This window comes from Wolffia australiana, chromosome 8, assembly GCF_029677425.1.
Source record: "Wolffia australiana isolate 7733 chromosome 8, ASM2967742v1".
Lineage (NCBI taxonomy): Eukaryota > Viridiplantae > Streptophyta > Magnoliopsida > Alismatales > Araceae > Wolffia > Wolffia australiana.
This window is the reverse complement of record NC_135842.1, coordinates 5,085,189-5,110,407: the sequence shown is the minus strand read 5'-3', so window position 1 is coordinate 5,110,407 and position 25,219 is coordinate 5,085,189. Positions and strand designations below refer to the sequence as shown.

The 25,219-nt window shown below is 38.8% G+C and overlaps 1 protein-coding gene and 1 long non-coding RNA gene across 8 annotated transcripts; both read left to right on the top strand.

Annotated features, from left to right (window-relative positions):
• Nucleotides 1-1,208: 1,208 nt before the first annotated feature.
• Nucleotides 1,209-20,967, top strand: LOC144707198 (villin-2-like). 7 transcript variants are annotated; one of them, XM_078580325.1, is made up of 25 exons: nt 1,223-1,354; nt 1,459-1,531; nt 3,010-3,212; nt 6,066-6,145; nt 6,232-6,331; nt 8,005-8,073; nt 8,188-8,424; nt 8,509-8,686; nt 8,813-8,945; nt 10,047-10,206; nt 10,277-10,427; nt 10,504-10,604; nt 10,709-10,867; nt 11,030-11,098; nt 11,170-11,238; nt 11,449-11,586; nt 12,864-12,992; nt 13,158-13,305; nt 13,515-13,525; nt 13,616-13,756; nt 13,833-13,958; nt 19,435-19,500; nt 19,939-20,188; nt 20,252-20,448; nt 20,674-20,967. In XM_078580325.1, exons 4-25 carry the CDS (start codon nt 6,090-6,092, stop codon nt 20,785-20,787), a joined length of 2,802 nt encoding a protein of 933 aa, XP_078436451.1. In that variant the 5' UTR covers nt 1,223-1,354; nt 1,459-1,531; nt 3,010-3,212; nt 6,066-6,089; the 3' UTR covers nt 20,788-20,967. The 7 variants fall into 7 exon arrangements, with proteins under 7 accessions (XP_078436450.1, XP_078436451.1, XP_078436452.1 ...); XM_078580326.1 differs by lacking the exon at nt 3,010-3,212; XM_078580328.1 differs by lacking the exon at nt 3,010-3,212 and having other exon boundaries at nt 1,459-1,552.
• Nucleotides 20,968-22,958: 1,991 nt separating this feature from the next.
• LOC144706949 (uncharacterized) lies at nt 22,959-23,907 on the top strand. The gene is made up of 2 exons (XR_013582352.1): nt 22,959-23,267; nt 23,414-23,907. It is a non-coding gene; the product is annotated as an uncharacterized LOC144706949 (long non-coding RNA).
• The last annotated feature ends 1,312 nt before the right edge of the window (nt 23,908-25,219 follow it).

The following is a 25,219-nucleotide window of genomic DNA, read 5'->3' as shown; positions in this document are numbered from 1 at the left end:
TTTTACTTGTCATGATTTTTACTCTCCAACTTATAACATTATTCTTGGTGTTTCCTCTCCCTCCAATTATGTATCAAGTTCTTCACAAACCTTAATCATTACTCTGAATTTCTTTAGTTAACCTCAAAATATCCTCTAAAATTGTGCGCCATCTTCACTTGAAAGTGTGATTAATTAGAACACACGAACTCCACCTACAATGTAATTGACTTTTGTGTAGGCTCCGTATGTCTATAGATAGTATTCTACCGTAATCGTACATTTTATTCATAAATTTACCTTTGTTTTTTAATGCCCTTTTAATAAATAAAAAATACTGTAGATAGATAGATAGATAGAGAGAGATATTGGGAGAGAGATGGAGATAGAGAGAGAGATAGATAGATAGAGATATTGGGAGAGAGATGGAGAGAGAGAGATAGATAGATATATTGGGAGAGAGATGGAGATAGATAGAGAGAGAGAGAGATAAAGAGAGATAGAGAGAGAGAGATAGAGAGAGAGATAGAGAGAGAGATAGAGAGAGATATTGGGAGAGAGATGGAGATAGAGAGAGAGATAGATAGATAGAGATATTGGGAGAGAGATGGAGATAGATAGATAGATAGAGAGAGAGAGAGAGAGAGAGAGAGAGAGAGAGAGAGAGAGAGAGAGAGAGAGAGAGAGAGAGAGAGAGAGAGAGAGAGAGAGAGAGAGAGAGAGAGAGAGAGAGAGAGAGAGAGAGAGAGAGAGAGAGAGAGAGAGAGAGAGAGAGGAAAAATTCATCAGAGCAACAGCTGACTTGGTCTTCCTTCACGGTCAACTTAACGGTGACAACGACGTTGACCGATCAGAGGGGGCCCCACCGCAAAAGCAAAGACGCCCTCAGCATTCTGACCTGTCAAGGCCGGCACAAACCGCCAACCGACGGCGCCGACCGCTTCTGCCACGTGGACATTTTTCTCTGCGTACAAAATGACCACAATTAAAAAAAGTCGAGGGTCTAAGTTGTGAAAATATCGCCGATTACGCCATTTCTTTGACCGGAATATTTTGCCTTGAAAAATGCTAACAAGAACTTTAGGAAGCCGAAGAAATAATAAAAAATATCAAAATATGGATTTTTAATATAGATTTCTAATTTGCCAGTTTTTGGGACAGAAACGCGAAATGAGGGAAGCAGTGGGGGGACAATGCAAAGCTTCAATATATAAATAGCTCGGCGCCACCCCGTCGCCAGCCCAATACTAATATTTCTCTTCACCTCTTCTAGGCCGTTCCACATCGCAGTATTCTCTCTCTCTCTCTCTCTCTCTCTCTCTCTCTCTCTAATTGTCGTTTGGCTTCTGGCAGCATCGCTCATCCGGCGAGGGCGGTGAGTAATTCATTTTTTTTTGTATTTTTTTTTAAGGTTGGATCGGTGTCTTTTGGCCGTACCTGCGAAAATTTTGATTTTTGCATCTTTTTGGGATGCCTAAGATGTCCAATTACTCAGTTGAGATGGAAGTTTCTCTTTGCGTTGGACGATCGGGCGATTTCTGACGGTGGATCGGTGCGGGGCGTCAGATCCTTGGTTTCGTTTTCTTTTTTCTTGAACTGCTGATTCTTCGAGTCTGTGTTCCTATTTTTCGCTTGTTTAGCTCTTATTTTGCGGAGATTACTCATAATACTGCATGCGCTGGTTATCTATCTGATAATTTCCTGGCCACTGAAGGGAAGAGAGAGAAGAAGTGGAAATAGTCATCAGTTTGTAGTATACTCTTATTTCAAAGAGAAGCATTGAAATAATCTCAAACCATGTTGATTTTATGGTTGATTCTTGTAATTCAAAAATGACCTTGTAGCTTCAAAAATTGCGTCTAATCGGATCAGAAACTTGTTAAATGTGCTTCCTTAAACAGAATATCTACAACTGATTTCACTGTCAGTCGCGCGATGTGATCAATTCCTCTCCAGATGTCTGTCAATCCGATTGTAGACTCAAGTACCACTCGAACCCCTTACACCATAGTGATGTATCTAGGATAATATGATGAATATGAGATTCATCATCCTTTGTGGGTGCTGTTTATTAAAGATTGCCGTTTATCTTTGACAGTCTCATTGGACTATAATTGGCCAATCAATGCAGAAATCTCTGAATCTTAAATATTAGTGTGCAATTCTGTTGGTCTTATCTTGTGATACCTCTAAATTTCGTATCAATAGAGCTACTTTTCCCTCTTTACAAATAGCTGACCTAGTTCGTTACACTAGCCGTCTCCTGTTATGTGCTGGAGGATCTCTGCCATAAATAGTCTAAAATGTTTCGTCACAAAAAGTAAAAAAAATAAACGGTCTTTAATGGGCTTATTGTGGTACATGCACAAAACATGGCATCATACTATGTAGGTCCGCCCTTGGTAACGAACTACTCTACTGCTTTGTTTTATATGAGGAGCAAAAAGAAACTTCTGTAGGTTTACGGGCAACTGTTTGGGAGGACGGAGAGTTGAATAAGATACTGATAAGATCCTGTCTCCTTACGGAGAGATACACCACAATCGCCAACAAATAAATCGTTCTTGAAGATAACAGTTATGTATGAACACGATCCCCAGGGATCAATATGAAAGAATGATAGTATAGTTTCTGATGAAAACCGGGATTAGAGATAGAGAAAAGGAGAATGGGGCAAGGAAACAAAAATCGATTCTTGCTCTTCTGGTCAAGAGGATCTCCCGCCAGCCTCTTGCCAGATGCAACTTCAATTTCCAAGCTGCCTCCCGTCCACGGCTCGGGACTTTATTTATACCTTCTTATTTCCCGCTCTATTCATTCAAACCTTCGCACGTGCCTTTATTGGGCTGCACGTGTGATATCATCTTCTCTTGCTCCTCCTCTGATAGGTGTTCATGAAGTTCTAATCAGATACCTTTAAGGCTTAAGGATTCCTTCAAAAAATTTGTGGAATATTTTCTCATTTCAAAATAATAGAATTCATCATTGATGCAATATCTTTCACCTAATTTTTGGCCATATTTGTTTCAGTGTATTGATGTGATGTGATTTGACAAGATATTTACCACCAAATTTCCCTTGTAATCTGGGGAACCCCAATACGGCTTGCAAATATTTCCCTGATGCCTTCAAGAATTGATGGGGCTTGTTGAGTGCCAGGCACCAGCGTCTCAATTTTATGAGGTGGCATGATGGCCATTTCTTCGCTTTTTGGCTGATTTTATTCATATCTGGTGAGATAAAGTCCATGCAGACATTTGGCTGATTTTATTGTTCAAAAAAAAAAGTCCATGCAGACATTTGTTAGGGCGTTGAATACCTTGTCCATAATCTGAGACAGGGTGGGTTACTATCTGATATATTTTTGGATTCTATGAATATTCATAGTTTGATAAGTTGCTAGTGATGAAAAACTGATCTCCCGAGGAGAAGAAGCTCAAGAAAAGAAAATTCTCCTTCACTAATTTTAAAATATATCAAGTTGCAGATATCGCTTTGATGATGGAAGGCAGACGGATGGAAAGACTGCTTCAGGTGGAGGAAGAGAGAATAGAGAGACAGAGAAAGAACAAAATGGTGTTGATACGACCCCCATCAAATCTAGGGGCGTGTTAATTCTTGGGTTCGCAAGTGTTATTTTAGCCATTTTTCTGTTACGGTTAGTTTTTCCCTTTAAATGGATATGATCCTTCTTTGGGGAAGGCAGCCAAAAAGAAGAATATTGAAATCGTTCTGCTCTCTTATCTCCCTCGGCAAAATCCATTCCACCCCTTTTCCCCTCTAGGTGAAGTCCATTCCACCAAGTACTTCTCTCTCCTTCTCTCGACATAAGTTCACCCTATTTCTTGAAGACCTCCCTTTCACCGGTGAAGAAATTACTGTCAATCTCTACCCTCCCTTCCATCTCTCCCTCTCGAATGGTGCTAAATCAAGCACCGTGTTCCACATTACAACAAGATCAATGTACATTTCAATAAGATCCCAACCATGATTTTCTCAGATATATTACAAGCGAGGATTTTTGGATGTCTGATCTTAGGGAGGCGAGTTATGACACGAGTCTTTCACAATCGCATGTTCCAGGATGCATCGGCAGTGTGCCCCATGTGTACATCAGGTGAGGAAGACTGTTCTCACCTTTTCTTCGAATACTCATTCGAAGGGGCAATCTGGAGTCCTTAGAAGCTCAGGGGTTTGGATGTGGCTTCTGATGAGGCTTGTTGGGGCTCGATACAGGTGGGTGTGTGCAGGGGCTGTACGGAATGGAAGGCTCCTCATGGTGTTATTGGCGATACGGTGCACCACAATGAGGTTGTGTTCAAGGGAAGGGCTGTATCGACATACATCGTCTTACATGATGTGGAGGTAGTGAAGGGCTGTATCGACATACGTCTTACATGAGTATTATTTCATAATGGTTTTGGAGGTAGTGAAGGATGGAAAGAAGACCATTTTGGTCTGTCATGTATTTGACGTTGATCTATATTATTAAATTTGGCTGATCACTGTTCTTGGGTGATTTTCCTTCTTTTCTTCAAGAAAAAGATATCTTACCTCTTCAGTCAAAAGGATGGACATTTTTATACCACCCTAGTATAAGAGAGAGAGAGAGGAAAAGGGAAAAAACAAAGATACAGGGTTAAATTTCTTTATAGGATCTTCAACGCAATATCTTCCCATTTTCTCCATCAATTGTTGATATTAGTCAAATTTCCTTTTTGTCGTGCAAAGATATTGGGCTCTTTGAATCACTGTCTATGGAAAACTTTCTGCATAATAGATAATAATGCCCCTACTATGGTGCCAAGATCATTGGTATTAGTTCTCACACATTTCTGGATTTGAGGTTTTGCCTTATAGGTACTCTACCTTTCTGTGATATTACTGTATATGTCCAATCCCATACATCTAGGTTTAAATGTATCCATATTTAAATAAGGAAACAGTTACCCCGTTTCCTCTCAAAATGGATAAGTATTAGACTGATAATCTTCCTAGATATCCCCATCTAGGGTTATGCCCTTCTAAATCTTGGGAGTGGCCTACCTGTTCCCCATCCTAATTGGTGCATATCACAATCCACCAGTGGGTCCGATAGTTTGATGGATCTATGGTAGGGTACTTTACAAATATGAAACACAGAAGGATGAGAGGGTTCTGATATGATCTATTATCGGCATCTAAATAGACCAGATCATTTCCACCATAAGATGTTGCATTTCTGAATTTACAAAGCTAACTGACTCTACCTTAGACCCGTCAGATGCATTTTCAACGTGATCATTATTTTTGGTACTGGAGGATGAACGTTTGTTTCTTTCCTTTTTATTCATTTTCAATGTATTTATAATTAGGCTGCTCACACTAGACTTAGTCCTTCTAGCCAGACTCCCACAAATTATTTGAATGATGGCGTTTTGTCAATGTTTTTCTTGTTAAGTATGTTTTTTACTGTCTTTATTTGCATTTTGCAAAATTCAAAGCACTTTGCTGGTATAGATATGTAATGCTTTTGAAATTGATGCCCATAATAATACCCTTGTGATAAGTATCTCTCATAGACTTACCCCAGGAGGCACAAGAAGAAAGAAAGACGAGGCACTTGTGACCTCTAAATGCACGTGATGACTGGAGACTTGAAACGGAAAACCTACCCTATAAATGGTTATCTCACCTTGAGACATGTCTTACCAGAATTGCTGATAGAAGACTGGCTTGAATGCGGAGATCCTCCAATTCAGAGTAACAAGGGCGATGTGACGGAGTTCCTTACCTTATATCCTTCTTCAATCTCTTCTCTAACCACCTCCCAAACTCTCTCTCTATCTGGAGATCCTTCCAAAAGATGGATTTCTTTGACTGCGTCATTCCTATGGCTATCAGAATCCCTTTTTCCCATTGATATTCTGGGGCTCATAACACCCTGATTTAAGCTCTCCTGCACTATTCCTGCTTTTGTGATGATTTCAATTAAAATTTCACTTACAAAACTTTTTGGGTCCTTCTGCAGAAGTATTTTCATTTCTGTGTTGTTGTCGAATAGTGTAGTGGAATATTTAAATCAATTGATCACAAAGTCGTTGCAGGAGTGTTTGGACAGCTTGAAAATAATGTCCAGCACTACAAAGAACTTGGACCCTGCTTTTCAAGGAGTTGGTCAAAAAATGTATCCTACTGAATTACGGACCGTTGTCTTTTAACGCGCTCTTTTGTTTTCGTTATCTGCATTATATTGTTCTTAACCATGAATAGTGGTACGGAGGTATGGAGAATTGAGAATTTTCAGCCTGTACCACTTCCAAAATCTGATTACGGAAAGTTCTACTCTGGAGATTCTTACATAATTTTACAGGTAGAATGGGTTGAACAAATGTTTTTTGCAAATTTAATTTTGATTTCCTTTTGAATTTTATTGGCAACAGTTCTTTATGCCTATTTCTGTGGAGATGTCAGTAATTTTATGATGTTTATTTTCTTTAATTTTATACATTTATCAAAATGGCATCTTCATGCTGTTCTATTGACAATTACGTGAAATTTTCTGCTTCTTATAGTGTTCTGTTTAACCATATTTCGTTTCCCTGGAATGATGTAATGGTGAATATGTTTGTTTTTCTTTATTTTTATCTTAGCTTGTGAGGAAATATCAGGCAAAATATTACCTTTTCTTCAAAAAAATAGAGAAACATGAGAAGATTAGCTGTCCGCCCTTACCCACCTGTAAGAAAAGTATGATCGTTGTTACTATAAATTCTTCTTTCAGCAGTATGACGCAAATAGATCAAAATTTTGAGGTGGAAAATGAAGGATCTAGGTCGCAGGTCTCATGCGTGCTATTACCAGAAACTGTGTTTTGCACATAATAAGACGGAGGTAACATTAAAGTTACTTAGCTGTTGACATTCATTGTTACTCGCATGTCAGTTTTTCCAATCTAGCAATGTTTCGCCTTAAAGGAATACCTTTGACGGATGGGACGGGACCAGGGATGGTCAGAGCTGATTTGAATAACTTGGGTGAAGAGGAAAATTTGAACGTGTCCCAACCTTAATCGTTGAAGGGTTTTGCCTTTCTCAATGCCCTTCACCAGGCCATGTAAATGACCGCATTGGAGATAAAGTGATTGAAATGGAGATCCAGATACAAATAAAGATCAAGATATGGAGATAGAAATAGAAAGAGATATATAGATAGAGATAGAAAAAGATATAAATAGATTTTCAAACCTGAATATAGATTTATAGGGAGACTCACGGAGAAATGAAGTGCTATACAGAAATATAAAAGGGTTGGTAGCTCCAGTCTTAGTTACATAGCTTTCAAAGTTTTTCTTATTCTTGTATAATATGGTACTCTATCAGAAACTTTCATTCATCAGTGGACTTCTTTCCCTTTATGATATCTCACATAATTTGTGGTTATTAAGTTTAAATCACTTTGCCTTCAGCCTAGGAACTTATTTTTTTTCTATCTAGCTGTCTGAAACGTTCCTCACAAGAACATATCCTCAGCGTTGAAACAACGAAACCCAACAGAACGCATGTGTGAGTGTTCACGTGTGTGAATCATTTTAAAAGGAGGAAAAACCCGTGCCATGGGGGGATGGGACTTTTCTTGGAAGTTTTGCTGGCAATCAGAAAGAAGCGGCAGAGCGCCCGAGGCCGGAGCAGTAGGATCCATCCACGGCTGGAGGGGAACTCGTCCATCAAGGGCGGTCCATTTCCTATATTTCTTTTCATCTCTCTCTCAAGACAGATTCATCAGAACATTCTTGGACATTCTTGATTTCATTGGTATTGGAGTCAATTGTGTTATTCCTGGTTAATTCCTTTTGTGATACAAGCTGGGTGTGTCACTGTCCTATCAGAGCCATCAAAAAAATATTAGACTTGATTTTCTCTAGTTATTCATGTTCTTCTTATTTATCTTTTTTTGTTTTGATAAATCCTTATTGGTTGAAAGAAAGCTATGCATGCAATGTTCATCATGGGCTATTAAGTTAAATTCGATGCAAAATTTTTTCAGACCAGTGCTGGAAAAGGAGGCGCTTTCCTGTATGACATTCACTTTTGGATTGGAAAGGATACCAGCCAGGTTATAATGAGTAAATAAATTATTGTAGCAATTCTTTTTTTTTTTTTTTGAAATATGTAGCAATTCTTGACGCACGGTAATTTTTATCTTTAAGTTTCTCGCTGCATGGAACAGGATGAAGCTGGAACCGCAGCGATTAAAACGGTGGAACTTGATGCTATTCTCGGTGGTCGTGGAATTCAGTATAGGGAACTTCAAGGCTATGAGTCTGATAAGTTCCTTTCATATTTCAAGCCTTGTATTATTCCCCTCGAAGGAGGTGTCTCGTCTGGATTTAAAAAGGTTGAGATTGAAAAGTTTGAAACACGGCTCTATGTATGTAAAGGAAAAAGGATCATTAGAGTGAAGCAGGTTTTTTAACTTAGCCTCAATATTATTCTGTTAAAAAATTATCTTTAATATCCCCAGTATTGAAATCTTCTTCTCTTTTTGAAGGTTCCTTTCGCTCGTTCATCATTAAATCATGATGACATATTCATTTTGGACACCGAGAACAAGATATATCAATTTAATGGTGCAAATTCGAACATGCAAGAGAGAGCTAAAGCCCTCGAGGTCATTCAATATTTAAAGGAGACATACCATGATGGAAAGTGTGATGTGGCGATTGTCGGTTAGTGCTTATATCATGAAATAATTCATTACTTCTATTTTATCAAATATTTTTTTAATCATTTCTTCCTCCATTAAAGATCTAAGTGCTTACATTTCTCGGTCTATATGTGGATCTACTTGGCAGACGATGGAAAGCTTGTGGCTGAATCTGACTCTGGTGAATTTTGGCTTCTCTTTGGGGGTTTTGCTCCAATTGGAAAGAAGGCTGTGAATCAAGATGATGTAGTATTAGAAAGGACTACTGCAAAGCTCTACAGGTACCATCTGCGTTTAAAAATGGGTCATACTCTTCAAGTCCATGATTTGTTCATATTTGGACTTCATTTCATTGGAAGGCCTGTGGTTGATCTTTATCATTATTTTTCTTGGGCAAGTGTTTGAGAAATTTCCATTGCTTGTACAGCTACTAGTCTGGCTATAGTGCGCAGTTATTTTCTTAGAAACTTAAACTTAATACGCTGAAATTGGATAAATCAGTTGAATTTATTAATAAATTGTTTTATGAAATTTTTTCTTATGCAATATTAGAATTTATCAATAAATTTACTTATGCAATCTTATAATTTCCCTTGAGGGCGACTAGTGGGGAAGTTTATACTACCGGACTTGGATTAAAACCTGCCTCATACTGGGTAGGAAAACATCTCTGTGGACAAGAGACACCTAATACAAGATTGAGATATCATGGTGAATTTTTTGGAAGAATTGTTTCTGTGGTGGTGCTGTTAATTCTGCTTACCCTTAAACATAGTCTTATGTGGGATCCAAAATGTCTTTTCGTGGCGTAAGAGTGATCATCTAATGAGTTGTTGTGAGCTTGCCCTTTTATCGCAGTCTCTACTTTTAGACACACTGGGAGCCTGCCTATCCACTCTAACTCCACGTTTCTGGGTAGTTTTATCTCATCGGTGCTCATTCTTATCTTTCATAAGAGCATGGGTTTTTCCTTTTCCATAAATTTAATTAGCATGAGTTTCAGTAGCAACACAAACCTGAGGAAAAGAATTTACGATGTTACTGTTCCTTCTGTGTGATCATAGGAGGAACGAGTTCGCAATTAAGATACAGAGGACTTTTAGATTTTTTTATTCATTCCACTTTTGAGTAGGTATCAATGTCATTTGATACATACTCTAATATATTCAACGATCTTTCATTTCTTCTACATCGAATTCCCAATAGTAATCATTCATGGGATCATTTTCATTTTTTATTCGGCAAAATTTTGAACATATCCTTTTGTTAGATGGGTGAACGCTTTATTCTATTTTCACATGTTGGCGTTCATTTCTAATGTAGACCATCAACTTTTGTGTTTATAGAATTCAAAAACTTATTCAAGTCTGTTCTTTTTGTAGCTTCAAAGGGGACCAACTGAGTCTAGAAGATGCACCTCTTTGTAAAGAAACATTGGAGAACAACAAGTGCTATTTACTTGATTGTGGTGCTGAAATTTTTTTGTGGGTTGGCCGTGTTACAAGCCTTGAGGACAGGAAAGTAGCTTCTCAAGCAGCTGAGGTACACCTTTGAGATTCTTCAATGTTTACTTTATCCTCTTTGGTAACTTAGTTTAGCAACTTTGGTCAAGGTATTTATTTCGAAGCAAGGGAGACCCAAATCAACTCGTGTTACTCGAGTAATTCAGGGATTCGAATCATATTCATTTAAATCTATCTTCGAGTCGTGGTCCATAGTTTCTGGGCTCCTTGTTGAGGAGGAGGGAAGAGGAAAAGTAGCAGGTGGTACTTAGTCCTTTGTATTTCATATTCAATTAATTTATCTTCTTTTTAGGGCCTGACTACTTTCGTCTTTTAGCCTTATTGAAACAACAAGGAGTTGATCTCAAGGGTGCTACAAGATCTATTCCCATAACTGAGACAACTCCTCCCCTACTTCCGATATCTGGAAAGCTTCAGGTCTGGGTCCGAGAAACTTTATTTCGTTTTACCATCTCAATGATCTTTTTCAAGGGTCTAATTGCAATTTTTCATGTATGCTGGTTATAATTGGTCATTTTGAGGTGTGGCGCATCAATTGTAAAGCTAAGACAGCTATTCCGGCAGAAAATTATGGTAAAATTTTTGGGGGAGATTGTTACATTGTCCTATACAGTTACCACTCTGGCGAGAGGAAAGAGGATTACTTCTTAGCCTGCTGGATTGGATATGAGAGTACCCAGGTGAACGATCGTCCTCCTCCTGCATCAGTAGCTTTGGTGTCTTTAGTCTGTTCTAATTATTTCTGCTCAACTTGACATTTGCTGTTTCTGACACCATTTTGCCTTCCCTAATTTTGTTTGACCTTCCATCATTATTTTCGATGATTTTCATTGTTATTTTAGGATGATCAAACAGCAGCTTTTGAATTAGCTTGCGGAATGTGCAATTCCTTGAAAAATAGGCCCACACAGGTACTGTTACATTTTTTTATTTCACCACGCCTATTTTTTTACTACGTGTAGCTGACATGAACTTTCTTCAGGGCTGCATCTTTCAAGGCAAAGAGCCACCACAGTTCATTGCTCTCTTTCAGCCTATGGTTGTCTTTAAGGTGAGAGTTTTCATTTTGCTGTGGCATTATTCAATTTTATTTGTGAATGCAGCCCAAAGTACTAAAATTTACATCTCACGCTATCTATTTAGAAGACAATCTGGGTTGAAAAGATATCTTATTATTCTATCCCTCGCCTGACATAATAGAATATTTTTTTCCCTTGGCTGAGGCTACAGTCTTCTAATGAGGTGGGTAATTCCACTACAGGGAGGACTCAGCTCTAGTTTCAAAAACTCAATCACCGAAAGAGATGTGAAGGATGAAACATATACACCAGATGGGATAGCACTGTTTCAAGTTTCTGGAACATCGATTCACAATAACAAAGTTCGCCAAGTTGATGCGGTATGTTGATTCCTTCTAGTTCCTCAAAATTTTATGCATCAAATCCTTTCCTTATGACTGCTTCTGGTCCATTTTGTTTAATGAATTTTGTTCATAATTTTGCATGTTCAGCAGAGAATAGTTTCGACACATCCCGGACAAAGTCACCATGCGTCAACATTGACATTTTGTGTTGACTTTGGCATTGTTTGATAGTTGGCTCATGATTTCATAAATGTTGATGGGTGTCAATATTGTTACTGTTAAGCATCCATTCTCATCTGTCAATATTTTTGTCGCAGACAACTTGGTCGGTTGTCTTTTAGAATCCTTGGGTGTTCCTATCCAGAAATGGGGGATGAGAGGAATCAATCAGGTGGCTGTCTGGATTTCTGGAGCTGAACAGAGCCTTCAAGAAATATGAGACGGAGGATTACTTACCATTCCCAGAAACTTCTCTTGATACAGATTGGCTGTGCTCTTTGAGGGAGGGCTACATCTATTTGAAGAAAATTCCAACCTTAGTGGGCCAGAGGATGATGACCATAATATCCCTATCAGCTAAGATGATGGAAACTCCCCTAGTGGGCCAGAGGATTCAAACACTCCCAAGGGTCATCGACATCAACATATGGCACTGGCATTGGATCGGTTGGCAGTTTGATAATGTCATTGCAAATATAAACATGTATCAACATTGTTTTGCGGTGTCCATATTGTTCTGTCAACGTCTTTGTCATCCTCAACAAGGCCGGTTGACATTGATGATAATATTGAAATTTAAGGGGTCGGATATTTTTTAGCAGGAAATTTACTAGGTTCATTGCTATTTGACAGATGGCATCAATCATTCCTGATATCCCATCATTGCTAATCGTAGACTTGTCAATGTTAATGTCAACTACCCTACAATTTGTCAACATCAACATTTATGTCATTTTCAAAGACAATGAGGGTGCCCAAATCCTAGCCATGAAGTTCAATAAATGAGAAGTATTCCATGCAGTCATTCAATAATATCTACTGCACATGTCCCTTCCTTTAAATAGTCTAGATTTCAGGGGTATTGGGTTTGACCTTCTTTCTCGCCCAGTTTCTCTTGAATATCCGGCCTGGTATCATGTCAGTTTTCTGGCTCACTTTTAGTTATATGATCAAAACAAGTTATCAATTAGCAATATTTGCAGGGTTATTATTTATGAGTACTATATGTTTTTATTTGTGTAATGAGAAACCGAATAAGTTTAACCTGTGAGAAAGTTTTTCCCATTTCTAAGCACATCCTCTTTTCTATGCAGGTGGGAACCTCCCTGAATTCCAACGATTGTTTTTTGTTGCAATCTGGTTCATCACTTTTTGTTTGGCATGGGCTTTCAAGTAATGTAGAGCAGCAACAATGGGCTTCCAAGGTTGCCGAGTTCTTGAAGGTACATGGAAATGTTCCTTTTATGTGACCTGAGCTGTTGGTAGAAATCTAAATTCTCCTTTTTTTGGCATACACTGTAATTGTTGTTATCTCCCTTATTTTCATCAGCTTCTTCTTTGTTTGTACTTTTCATCTAATTATTGATTTGAATTTTTTTTCTGTCTAGCCTGGGTTGGCCATAAAATATGCTAAAGAGGGTACTGAAAGCTCTGCGTTTTGGTTTGCGCTTGGAGGAAAGCAAAGTTATTCTAGCGAGAAAATCTTGGATGACATTGTCAGAGATCCTCATCTGTACACATTTCAGTTGAACAAAGGTTAACAGTCTTTTTCGTTTTCATGGCTATTATATGGGTAGATGGGACCTAAGTATTTTTGTATACAATTCATGATTAATCCAGTTCATATCATCAACTAGAATCTTGAGGGAATAAGTTTTCTCTGGGGAATTTTTTTTATGCCATGAGTCTGGTACACGGATGGGAACTGACGATGTCTTTTTGTTCATGGGAACCTGGATCCTCAGGAAAGTTCAAGGTTTGTTCTGGCCCCAATCTTTAACATTATTGAGTTCTCTTACCTGCTTAGAAAAGAAAATATTTTATAACTTTGTATTGCCTTTGACAGGTGGATGAAGTTTTCAATTTCACCCAAGATGACTTATTAACAGAGGATATACTAGTGCTAGACACCCACGCAGAAGTTTTTGTCTGGGTTGGCCAATTGGTAGATCCTAAAGAAAAACGGAAAGCTTTGGACATAGGACAGGTACAATATAATCGTATTATTACTTTATTCACCTTTTGGATTTTTATTCTCACTTTTCGAGTGTTTACTCTTTCAGAAATATATTGAATTTGCTACTTCAGTCGAGGGATTGTCTCCCCATGTTCCTTTATTCAAGGTTACAGAAGGAAATGAACCATGCTTCTTTACCACCTATTTTGTTTGGGACAGTGCAAAAGCAATTGTATGTTCTAAAACCCTTTAATTTTTTTCTTCAATTTAGTGTAGGATTTTAATTGATTCCTAAAAGAATTACTTCTTATGCAAGAGAGTTTCCACAATGTTGGAAAACTTTGTCTTATCAGGTAGAATGACAATACCAGAATTTCTAAAGAATTCTTTGTTTTAATTGGAAAAATTCTTTTATGTGATAACAATGGTTTTTATTTGGCGGCAATACCTATACAGAAAAAGTATGTTTGATACTTTTACAGAAGAGCCAGATCATACGCTAGGGGTCTGACTCGCTGGAGGATGCCGCTGGCACCATAATAATAAAGGCCCATCTTTTCATTTGGTTGATTGGACAAATTCTGCACTCAATCAACATCTTGATGTACATCAAGTGGCCCACATCAAAGGTCACCCCATAGAGATGCTTATCTGTCATGAACTTCATTTCAGCCAAGGAGTCAGAGAGTTGGAACTTCAACACATGCATCATTTGTTCCCTTCTTGATAAAAGATGGTCAATTTTGGCAATGCGTGAGGGTGTTGAACCATAGAAAATCAGGTGCAAGGGATCTGTCACATAGAGTTGGAAAAAATGGTGAGGTCTTGATAGCCTTGGCAAACACTTGTAATTGAATTCCACCCTTGGCAAACACTTGTGTGCCTCCTTTAGTTTATTACCTGAAAAGCATTGCAGGTAGCCCTCCAGACTCTGATTCAAAATATCTGTTTGTCCGTCTTACTCTAGATTATATTTTTCTCTGGTGGCCAGTAATATGAGACTATGGACACCCTACGTACGGGACCAATCGTGTGCAAAAGGAGAGCATGTGAGGGCATCGAATGGCTAAGAGGGAAGGGAAGGGTATCGAGTGGCAGCACCCCAGAGAGTGGGGTTTTTTGGGTGGAGGACTAGCGCCCGTTCGACGTAAGAGTCCACTGGTCAGAGCTTGTGTGAACTCCTCATGAAGATTGCTTCTTCCTTTGCTCTCTCTCGACATTGGTTGACAGGGTTCTTCCTGTCAGTCACCATGATACAAATCCGCAGGTTCCTATCGGGGAGAAGACAGGAAGGGAAATAGAAGATGCTGGAATGGTCGATGGTGTAGGGACAGGGAATGACAGGCTGGACTTTGGCATCGCGACAAGCAGACGGAATGGGCATCTCCTAGAAGGAAGTCCGACGGGGTGGATGACACTGTAAAGAAGATAACTGTGGAATCACATTGCCAGAGAAATCAAACATGTACTGATACTTCTTGGCTGCCTCCTAAAGGGAGGGCTGTTCTATGTAGAGGTGTCACTCGGTCAAATCCCGAGCTAGGAAAAATGCTCGAATCTGACGCGTGCCGGCCTCAATGTTTGGAGCAGAACACTGAGCAGTCTTGCTTTGTTCTAGCGAAAGTCTTCGCAATAGCTTAAGATTTCACAGAAGGGGTTAGAGGATAAGGTGGGGACGCAGCCCCGTACATGAATAGGGTCATTGCATTCATATCGTAAGAGGTTACATCGTAGTCATGGAGATTACATGGGGGAAGACGAGGGAAAATACCGAAGTAACAAGACGAGACGCTTTGCGTCGTGATAGTATCGCTCCTGCACCTTGAGGCCCCATGACTAAGATGTAATGTCCCCGGGCCTCCCCTACCCCCAACCAGATCTAGAATGACATCATGCTTGATTTTGTGCAGATGGTCCGAGTGTCTTTCCTGGTCTCCTTGGGGATCCTTCCCCTTTCTGCAGTTTACAGCCGCAATCTAGCTCCACTGTTGCAACGTGAGGCCATGGCGACAACAAATAAGTTGCCGGATCAAGCAGGCACAATGTGAGGATATTCTCCAGAGCCCAAAAACAACCTGAACAATGCCAGCGCACACAAAAGACTTCCGTCAAATGGCCGACATGAGCGTCGTCACTGTGGCTTTATACTAAAATGTCATCAGAGAATACAAGCACTCACCTTCATAGGCGAGCAGAGATAACTGATTCATAAGAGAGTAGAAGGTGTGGAGGCATTAGATAAATGAAACGGCATTACCTGGAGCTGATAATGACCATGATGCACTTTGACCATCATCTTATGGATGCCCTGATTCATCGTCTGTATCTGGTGGTACCTCAAGGCAAGATCCAGCTTGGAAAAAGTGAACATTCTCTGTAGTTTTTCCACCTGTGGAATGGGATAACGAATTTGGAATGCTGACCATGTTGACGGTTGGTAGTCTGCCTAGAATCACTACCCCTTTTTTCTTTACTAGGACTTGATTATGGGCTGTTGGAGGGTTGTATCATTCCAGCTTGCAGAAGTTCTTGGAGGAGCTTCCCTTAGGAAGTATGGATTGCCGTCAGGTCTGGTGCTGACAAGTTATAGGTGCCAGCTGGATGTGATGCTCCATGGCCCTCTCGGGTGGCAATCAGTACTCTGGCTGAACAAGTCCACATACTCTTTGCATCTTCTGAAAATAATTCTGCTTGTAGGGGCTCATATTAATCTGGATAGTCTCAGAGATCTTCTGTAGCGCTAGAAATAGGGCCTGGAATATCTAATGTGATGATTTGTGGGTCAGCATTCAGCTGGTAGGAAGTGTGCAACTGAAATTTTCATCTGCTGGAGGATATAGTTGAGTGAGAACCAGCCCGAGTCATGCATCTATCGTACACCCGGGATGACGTCCCTACTACCCAAGGGCGTAAGCAATCAATCCTGCTGTATCTCCACTCCCTGCAAGGATATAACCATACCTCTACAGATTGACCATCAGATGGTGCAGTGCCCATCGCCCAAGGCTCCACAACTTCAAAATGCAGGAAGTTGTGGGTGGCACCTCCCTCCATGAGTTCTGGGATGGGATGCTCATTGATGAAGGCCTTAAATTTCTACGTCTGTTGGGGGTGGTCAGTCTGGAAACAGAGGAGAGGGTCACACACACCACCTGTCAGGTCCTTTTTTTTTTGTTGCACTTCTCTACCTGCATCCAGTCAGGGGCTTCTTCCTTGGCCTGGCTGCCTTGTCATTCTCAAAGCGGAATATAATGTTGATCTTGCTTTTCCAGCGGTGTCCTGGGCTGTACTGGTCATTGCACCTGTAGCATAATCCCCTTGCTTGATGGTCTTGATAGTTTACTTTCGTCTGGTGGAACAGTTTTCTTCTCTGTAGGTGGGCATGTACTTGTCTCTGGGGGGGGGGCCTGCTAGCATAGGCATGAGGGGAACATGAGACGGCTTGGAAAAGATGGGCTTTGATAATGCTTGTCCAGAAGTAAGATGGTGCCCAAAATCCTGAGAGAAGAGAGGGTGGCACAAGTCTGGTCAACGTCCTCGGTTGTGTTGCCTAGAGATTCAGCAGATAGCATTTCGCCTTGGATGAGCATTTAATACCTCAGTGAAATCCAGTGTTTTATTGCTTGATACTTTGGTCTGAATTTGCAGCTCGAGGGTATGGCTGTATATATGCTGAGCATTTCATTGGAGATGTCCAGAAAGTAGGCTACTTGCTGTTCAAATTGCGCTCAAAATACAGACAGCAGCCCATCCTGTCACCAGTTAAGAAACTGCTGATAAATGTCTTCCAAGGAATCACTGATGCTGCTCACCGCCCTGGACTTAGGAATGGGACTCGACAGAGTGGACGTTGTCGAGAGAGAGAGAGAGACTACTGAGAGAGAGACAACTTATCAACTCATGTCCTGCCCGCCAACGTGGAGGGTTACATATTTAAAGGAAAATGCAGAGGGAATGGGAAAGACGATAATGCATCTAGTGGGCTTACTAGACGGAGCAGATTGTAACATTCTTGAATGGAGCACATTCTCTTTCCAGGTGCATCATGATCATGTACAAATTATCATGCTCAGACGAGGGTTGGAGACGGAAGTAGCGGCTGTTTCCCTCTTGACTTTGGATCTTAGCACCCATAAAGTCTGTCTGTACAAACGATGACGGCCTGTATTCGGAGTTTCCCTGGGGTTGGTAAAGCTATGGTCCACCTTCTAGAGCCAGCCATTCACATCATTCCTGTCAAGTGAAGGGATATCCCTTGTGATTTGTGGTTGTTCTTTGGGGATCCGGTTCCTCTGCCCTCACAGTGATAGTTTGGTTTGCGATGATAGGAGGGTTGGCGCAAGATCCTTCATTTCTGGGCATATAAAAATGCGGCCTCCTATCTGGCCAACTGCTGTGATGTGCTGGAACATCTCCTGCAGTTAGTGATTCACTTTCTCTAGGATCTCAATTTTCAAGAACCCTCAAACGTGAAATATGTTCACCAAAACCCTGGTTCATCCAAACAATGATCGCCACAATACAGAGTCTCTGCAAATGAGGTAGAACCCTAGAGTGGCCCACAACCCCCAACTCCTGTTCCCAATCCAAGCTCCCCTGCCAACCCAGGGTCTGTAGAAGGCCTTCTTTTGTTCGTGTCCCTACAGGACTACACTCCCATTTTTCGTAACAGGCCAACACTTCAGCGTTTCCCCCTCATGTGCAGGCACACATGTTTTGTGGCATTTGAAATTAATGGCCCTGAACTTAATTGTGTTCTAACAAGTTACCATCGCATGGGAAAAATAATGCTATTTCACCCAAGATAGATATTTTCTCGAAATTGTTTTCCTGTTCTTCATTGCTGATAAGCTCCGGAAATGAAATTATTTAAGGAAGCAAATAAGAGACTAGGGAAAATATCCACATCTGAAACTTAGAAAGACTACACATGAGATGGGTCGAAAGGCCATAGTGGGATTGACCAAGACTGAAAGTGTCACCAAGATATCCTGTTGGGCAGTGGTTGAGACCACTCAGGCTAGAGCATTGGGGATTAGGCCCCCCGGTTCCAGAGGAGGAGCTTATCAGACTCCATTATCTTGTGAATTTCCTAATCTGTTGTCTCTATCTAGCCCCTATGACATCACATTTTGACATTCCAGATGTCTCCACTGGTACACCATTTGTGAAGATATTCTTGAAATTAGAGAGTTATCTTTGACACATTTTCTGGTTGTATTGTCAGATCATCATTTTTGAATTGAATAATCAAGCAAATTGTCAGATGGTTATATCAATAGCATCTTTATCTATTGTTATCTTTTTGTGAAAGGAAAGAGGAAGGTCACCTTGAATCAATGATCAAGAAAATTGTCAGCTGGTTATATCAATAGCATCTTTAGCTATTGTTATCTTTTTTGTGAAAGGAAAGAAGAAGGTCACCTGGAATCAATGATCAAGCAAATAGGTTTTGTTATGTTATATCAGAATACTAAAATTCAGAGAAATCAGACAAGAAGAAGGCTATGTAGGCAAAGAAAAGAAGCATAACCTGAGAAAGAATACCCAAAACATTCCATTATTTCTCTTTTTTAAATTATAGTTGATGGATCTTGTATTCTTAACCTTCCCGAACTTGAATACTTCTAATTTGACTTCATTTGTTACAGAAAAATCAATTTTTTGGAAATTATTATTACTTACAGATATTTTGCTATGTGTGATAGGCCCAAGGAAATTCATTTATGAAAAAGCTATCTGTGCTCTTTGGTCTGGGCTCTCAGAAATCAGAGGTGAGTATCTTCTTGCTCCTGTACATGCTAGTTTTTTGCAGTTGCTCCACACGCTTTGCCAATCAAAGCGAGCATGCTTGTCGGATTCTATTTAGGGAGCCAAATAGGAATATATATCTTTGGATATTAACGAGATAACAAAATTAATCTTCAGATGAATGTTAGAAAGTCAATTCAGATGATTCTTTACATTAAAAAGACAATGAATCTTCAGATTCAGATTATCCAAGAGATCAAGAAGGATATCAAACCACTGATTCATCCTATTAATAATGTTCCAGTCTCATGATAACCCAAGGTTCGACTTTAGGGTCCAGAGTATATGAATGTTTAGATTAATGTCACAAAGTCAATTCCGATGAATCTTCATGAGCCTTTGCACTAAGGTACAAGAAGGTTCACATATTTTTTGATTCATTTCTTCGAAAAATGATCCAGACCAATGATAAATCGAACGATCCAAGAAGTGGTCCAACGCAGAGAGCCTCAGCAATGGTTGCATTAACAACTGCTTTCAATCCATCTTCTGGGCCAAAAACTTCTGCAACGAGACCCGTATCCTCCAGTCAGGCTTCTCAGAGAGCGGCAGCCGTAGCGGCGCTCTCGAACGTTCTCACGGCTGAAAAGATATCTTCTGACTCAGTCCCAAGACTCAGTAGAGCCTCTTCTCCTGATACAGCAACATCTGGTACTTTCTAATTTAGTTATTTCCTTTTTTCTTATGTTAAAACTCAGAGGCTATCATTCTCAGGTCCAGGGGAGATTCAGACTGAGAAATCAAGCGCAGAGGTTATTGGGGAATGGGCGGTGAGCATTGGACTGGCGTCTGAACCTGCGCAAGACAGCCCCAAGATCAATGAGAACGGAGCTGAATGCACCTTCAGCTATGAGCGTCTCAAGGCAAAGTCAACAAATCCAGCCAAGGGGGTCGATTATAAACGCAGAGAGGTAAGTTCGATTGAACCATTAATCACGATGTGAACAATCAAATCACTTAGTTTATTGTGAGAATTTTTTGTAAGCAGATATATTTGGGAATTTTTTTTTCTGCCGCATGATCTTGAATTTAATCATATCTTTAAATAATATTTAAATAATGTACCTAAATATTAAAAATATGTTTAAAAGAGATTGTTGCAGAGGACGAATTAACTTACTTTTTTTTATTTTCAGGCTTATCTCTCAGATGCTGAGTTCCAGTCTGTTATGGGGTTATCAAAAGAGGCGTTCTACCGGCAGCCGAAGTGGAAGCAAGACATGCAGAAAAAGAAGATGGACCTATTCTGACCAAGAAGAACATCATGGTTTGTGTTCATGCCTGGTTTTTTGGGGATTTCCCCTCTTCTTCTTCCACAGAAATGTGGCTGAGTACAATATTGGGTTGAAGATTGAGCGGTTTTATGCGGGCATTATTTAATTTGTATATGAACGCCCGTAAATCAGAGGTTCTCCAGTTTGTGTTTCTTCTGTTTGATCTCTTTTTTTCGTTTGAGGGTGTTTCATATGTATGTTTTTTTTTTTTCGGTCAATTCGTATGAGGGTTCTCATTACTCATTTTCAGCAATAGCGATATTTTCACAATTTTCAGCAGCATATATTTGCTTCGGTTAAAAAAAATCACTGTAATCGTCATTTGAGTCGCTGATTATGTTTAACATTTGACTTTGCCATTTAGAAATTTTGTAAAATTTTAATAGATTGTTAATGATCTAAAATCACACTTCTCTTTGCAACCATATGATTTATAAATGTTTCACTCTAAGAATTGGAATAGTTAGTTTATTATATGGAACATTTTTATTTAAATTTTGTTTACATTTTATTCAAATCTCAAATTTACCCACCGGCTGAATGTTTTAATGGTATTTAAATTATTAGGTGGGTGGAAGATGACACATGAATTACTCATACATTTGTCAACAATGTGGATCTGAATTCAATCAAATGAAGTCATTGTAATTCTACGTTCATGATTAAATAAACTGGATTAGTAGAGGGTCGTCTCCTCAACAATTAGGGAAGAGGAAAAAGAGCTGGATATTTTATGAGAATTTTTTTTGATAATTTTTTTACAAATATATTGAAGTTAGAATCGTATCATTTGGACCAGGAATGGATAAGATATTTAGTTTTAGGCACTAAATGTCAAACACAAATCAATGAAGTTCATCCAAAGAGAAACATGGAGGAGAAGACGCCTAGAGGAAAGAACGACCACGAATAGGGAGGTATTATTGCAAGGAAGTCATAATTATAGTTAATAATTCTTATATCCGAATTAACAAATTTCTGACCTGAACGAATATTCTTGTTGAAATACATGAAATTATGTCGTGTCTTGAACTCTACTTCAGGAGACTGATATACTAAGTGTTTTTCAGAAAAAAAATATTGTTTATGTTAGATCTTTGTGGTTAGTCAGGTTAATGCTGTGGGGGCTAAACTAGAGAAGTCTTCATGACAATCGTTTAAGTAAGTCGAGCGTCTTAGCTTCGTGGAATACTTTGGGGCTCGAGGATGACATAGATTCATCGACTTTTTCTTTTTTTGATATCTTTTTTCAGCCCTATTTTCAAGTGATTTGCTGGGTGGCATTCACACAAATAAGGTTAGGGAACATCATCATTTCAGGATAGATACCCCTGAACAGCATTAAGGATTAGCCTTAGCTGTCTAAAAATAATAGCTATCTCTCCCATTTCCTCTACCTCATTTCCTATTTAGAAAAAAACTAGGTTACTTAACAAAAAGGATAATTTAGAACGAGATCCTAATTCATCCCCCCCCCCTCATGTTATTCCATAGCCACTTAAACTGACAATACTAAGTAGGTTTTTTTCATAGAAACCCCGAAACTTAGGCATATCTTTCGACCTCCCAAAGACTATTTTCATGAGACCCTCTAGGCCTATTTATCAGTCTAGTTAAAGACTCCAATGTCCCAAATAAAATTTATTTGCCTTCAAAATTAATCAATTATATCATCATTTTGATTATGTAATGACAGACTGGTTTAACCCAATCCATATGTCTAGCTTCAAATGCATGAGGTGCCAAAATAAACCTCGTTCTCTAGAAAATATAAATGACTATATTGAATCACTCATGGAACCTGTCTGTAACTGGTTACCATTCATCTATAGTCCATGATATGCTTGATGTCTGATAACACCCAAAATTTGGTATTTAATTCAAGTAATTAGCCCAATTTTATGCATTTAAAGCATTTGAAATAGGATTGCTATCATATATTTAATGTAATCAATTTTTCCAAGTAATTTCTGATTTTCCCTAATTTTTTTATTAATTTTATGAATTTTCAGGAAATGGTAGGTTTAAAATTTAATTTTAGTGTAAATTAATTTGGAGATGAATTACTGAATTTTCTCAAAATTTATGAAATTTTATTGGAATTTTTGGCAATTTATTCGAGGAAGAAATGGATTGTTATGTAGAAAAAGGATATATTACTAAGGAAAATATGAGTTCTAAAGCAATTTATAAAGTTGGAGGGATTTTTCTTAAATTGTTGTTGAAATTATGCCCTTAAAACAGCTCTCGATCGTGTGCGCAGGCATAAAGATACTATTAAAATAGTTGCAGGATTTTATTGCAATTAATCAGTATTTTTTAATGATTTTCAGGAAAACATGGAGGAGAGACAAAGAGAGAGGGGCATAAACACATATTGTTTAGGCGGCATCCGTTTGCGCGTGCCCATTTAATTAGGGACTTGTATGCAAAAGTCCAGGAAATTCTCTCTCCAGGTAGTAAGTTCACCTCCCACACGACGCATACATAGTGCATGCAAGGGTGATGTGGCGCCTTCTGATTGGCTGAGTGAAGTACAAGCGCGCCGGTTTATGCACATCGCTATGTATAATGCTTATTCTTTATTTTTTCTTATTTATAGGAGGGGGTGCGTGGCCCGCTGGAGAGGAGGCACCAAATGAACTTGAATTTTGTCAGCCAATCAGACGTTGACACATCATTGTGTGTAAGAAAAAAAAGTAATTAAATTAATGAATATTGATCCAACGGCTATGATTGGTCAAAATTTGTTTATTAAAAAATTTTGATCCTGAAGTTCGATTGAGGTGATTTTATGAATTTTCTCATCTTGACCTCCTTTTCTATCTGTACGGTTGGATTATTCAGATTACGCCTACATTGATAGGTCAAAATTAATTACTGATTAGGGTAAAATGGTAGTTTTTACTATTTAATCTGCGTATAAAAGCTGAATTTTGAGAGGAGGACATTCTGGAGGTGGTTCTTTCACAGCTGCAAGACAGAGAGGAGCTTCATCCTGTATCAACCCTATTTGGTACTTTTTTCTTCATTGTATTTGAATTTTAGTGTAATTTGGATTATGTTTTAGTGAAGGTTGTGATTTTTCCTCTTGAACTTGATCTGTGTTTCTAAATCTCTTGGCTTGAGCGGCATGTACAAGACCTTACTATGACTGAGAGGAGAGATCATGAAATTGACCTAGCTACTCCATTTGCACACTAAGAAAAAATTCTAAAAAAGGTTTAATTTCTAGGATAAATTAGATTGTCTTTATGATATAATAGTTAGTGAGTTTGGTTTCCAAATCCCCCTAAAACAAACTAAGACAAAATATCCTTATTAACCCCTCTAATTGATCCCTTTGATCCTCTTTATTGGATCAAAGAAGTCAATCTAGAGCTTCTCATTTCTTCTATTCTTTCCATCTCTTCTACCCCCCTCTCTAAAATCTTCCTCTAGGTATGGCAATTTGATCTTCATTTAAGATTAAATTAACTCTAATTAGGGTCAAAATATTCTAGTAGATCATCAATTGGATTCCTTACTTGCTTCACTAGGATGATATCTATACTTATCGTTATACATCTTGAGTTAAGATTTTATAAATTTTATTGTATAAGCTAAAATTAACAATGACAAGGGATTAAAATTTTTACAAAATTCACCCCTATTTTGAGCTTATCAATTGGCGCCGGATGATCTAGGGTTTGTTCAACCATGAAACTTATCTCGGTTGTTGGAGTTTGTACTGATGTGTTCATAAATCATCGTAGAACTCTTCTGTGATATTCCACTACCTTTCACAAGGACTTCATCACATCACCTTCCTTGAGCTATCTCCTTCTATTAAGGGAAGAATACCCCATCTTGATGACTCAAACATCTTCATGGAACTTTTTAATATACCCAAACTAAGACAATTTGGAATTCTAAGAAATAAGAACATAGCCTAAGTATAATTGTTCATCCGCAAGACGGGGTAGGTGTCTCAGGTCTAAGGACCACTTACATGACCATAAAATGAATAAATATCATTCATAGTTTATCATAGCACCATTCAGGTATTCATTATGAGGATCAATTAGTTGAACTTTTTCCAATGAGTACCCACTATTTATCCTTACAATCTCAACACTAATGGCTATGGTACCAGCCATACTCATCATATGAGTTGGACATGATAGTCCTATCCTATCTAGATACTTTGATCTTATTCTCAAGTATCCTTTAAGCACAAATATTTGGAACACATGCTTAAAGATTAGTGATCTGAATTTTATAATCTCATAATAATTCACTAGGTCAGATCATGTATTCATGGACTTCGTTATAACCCTCACGTATACTATAATGAATATAATGTATTAATGAACAATGAACGCGTTACGGAATGTGTGATTGGCTTTCTGGCCACATATTTTCATCA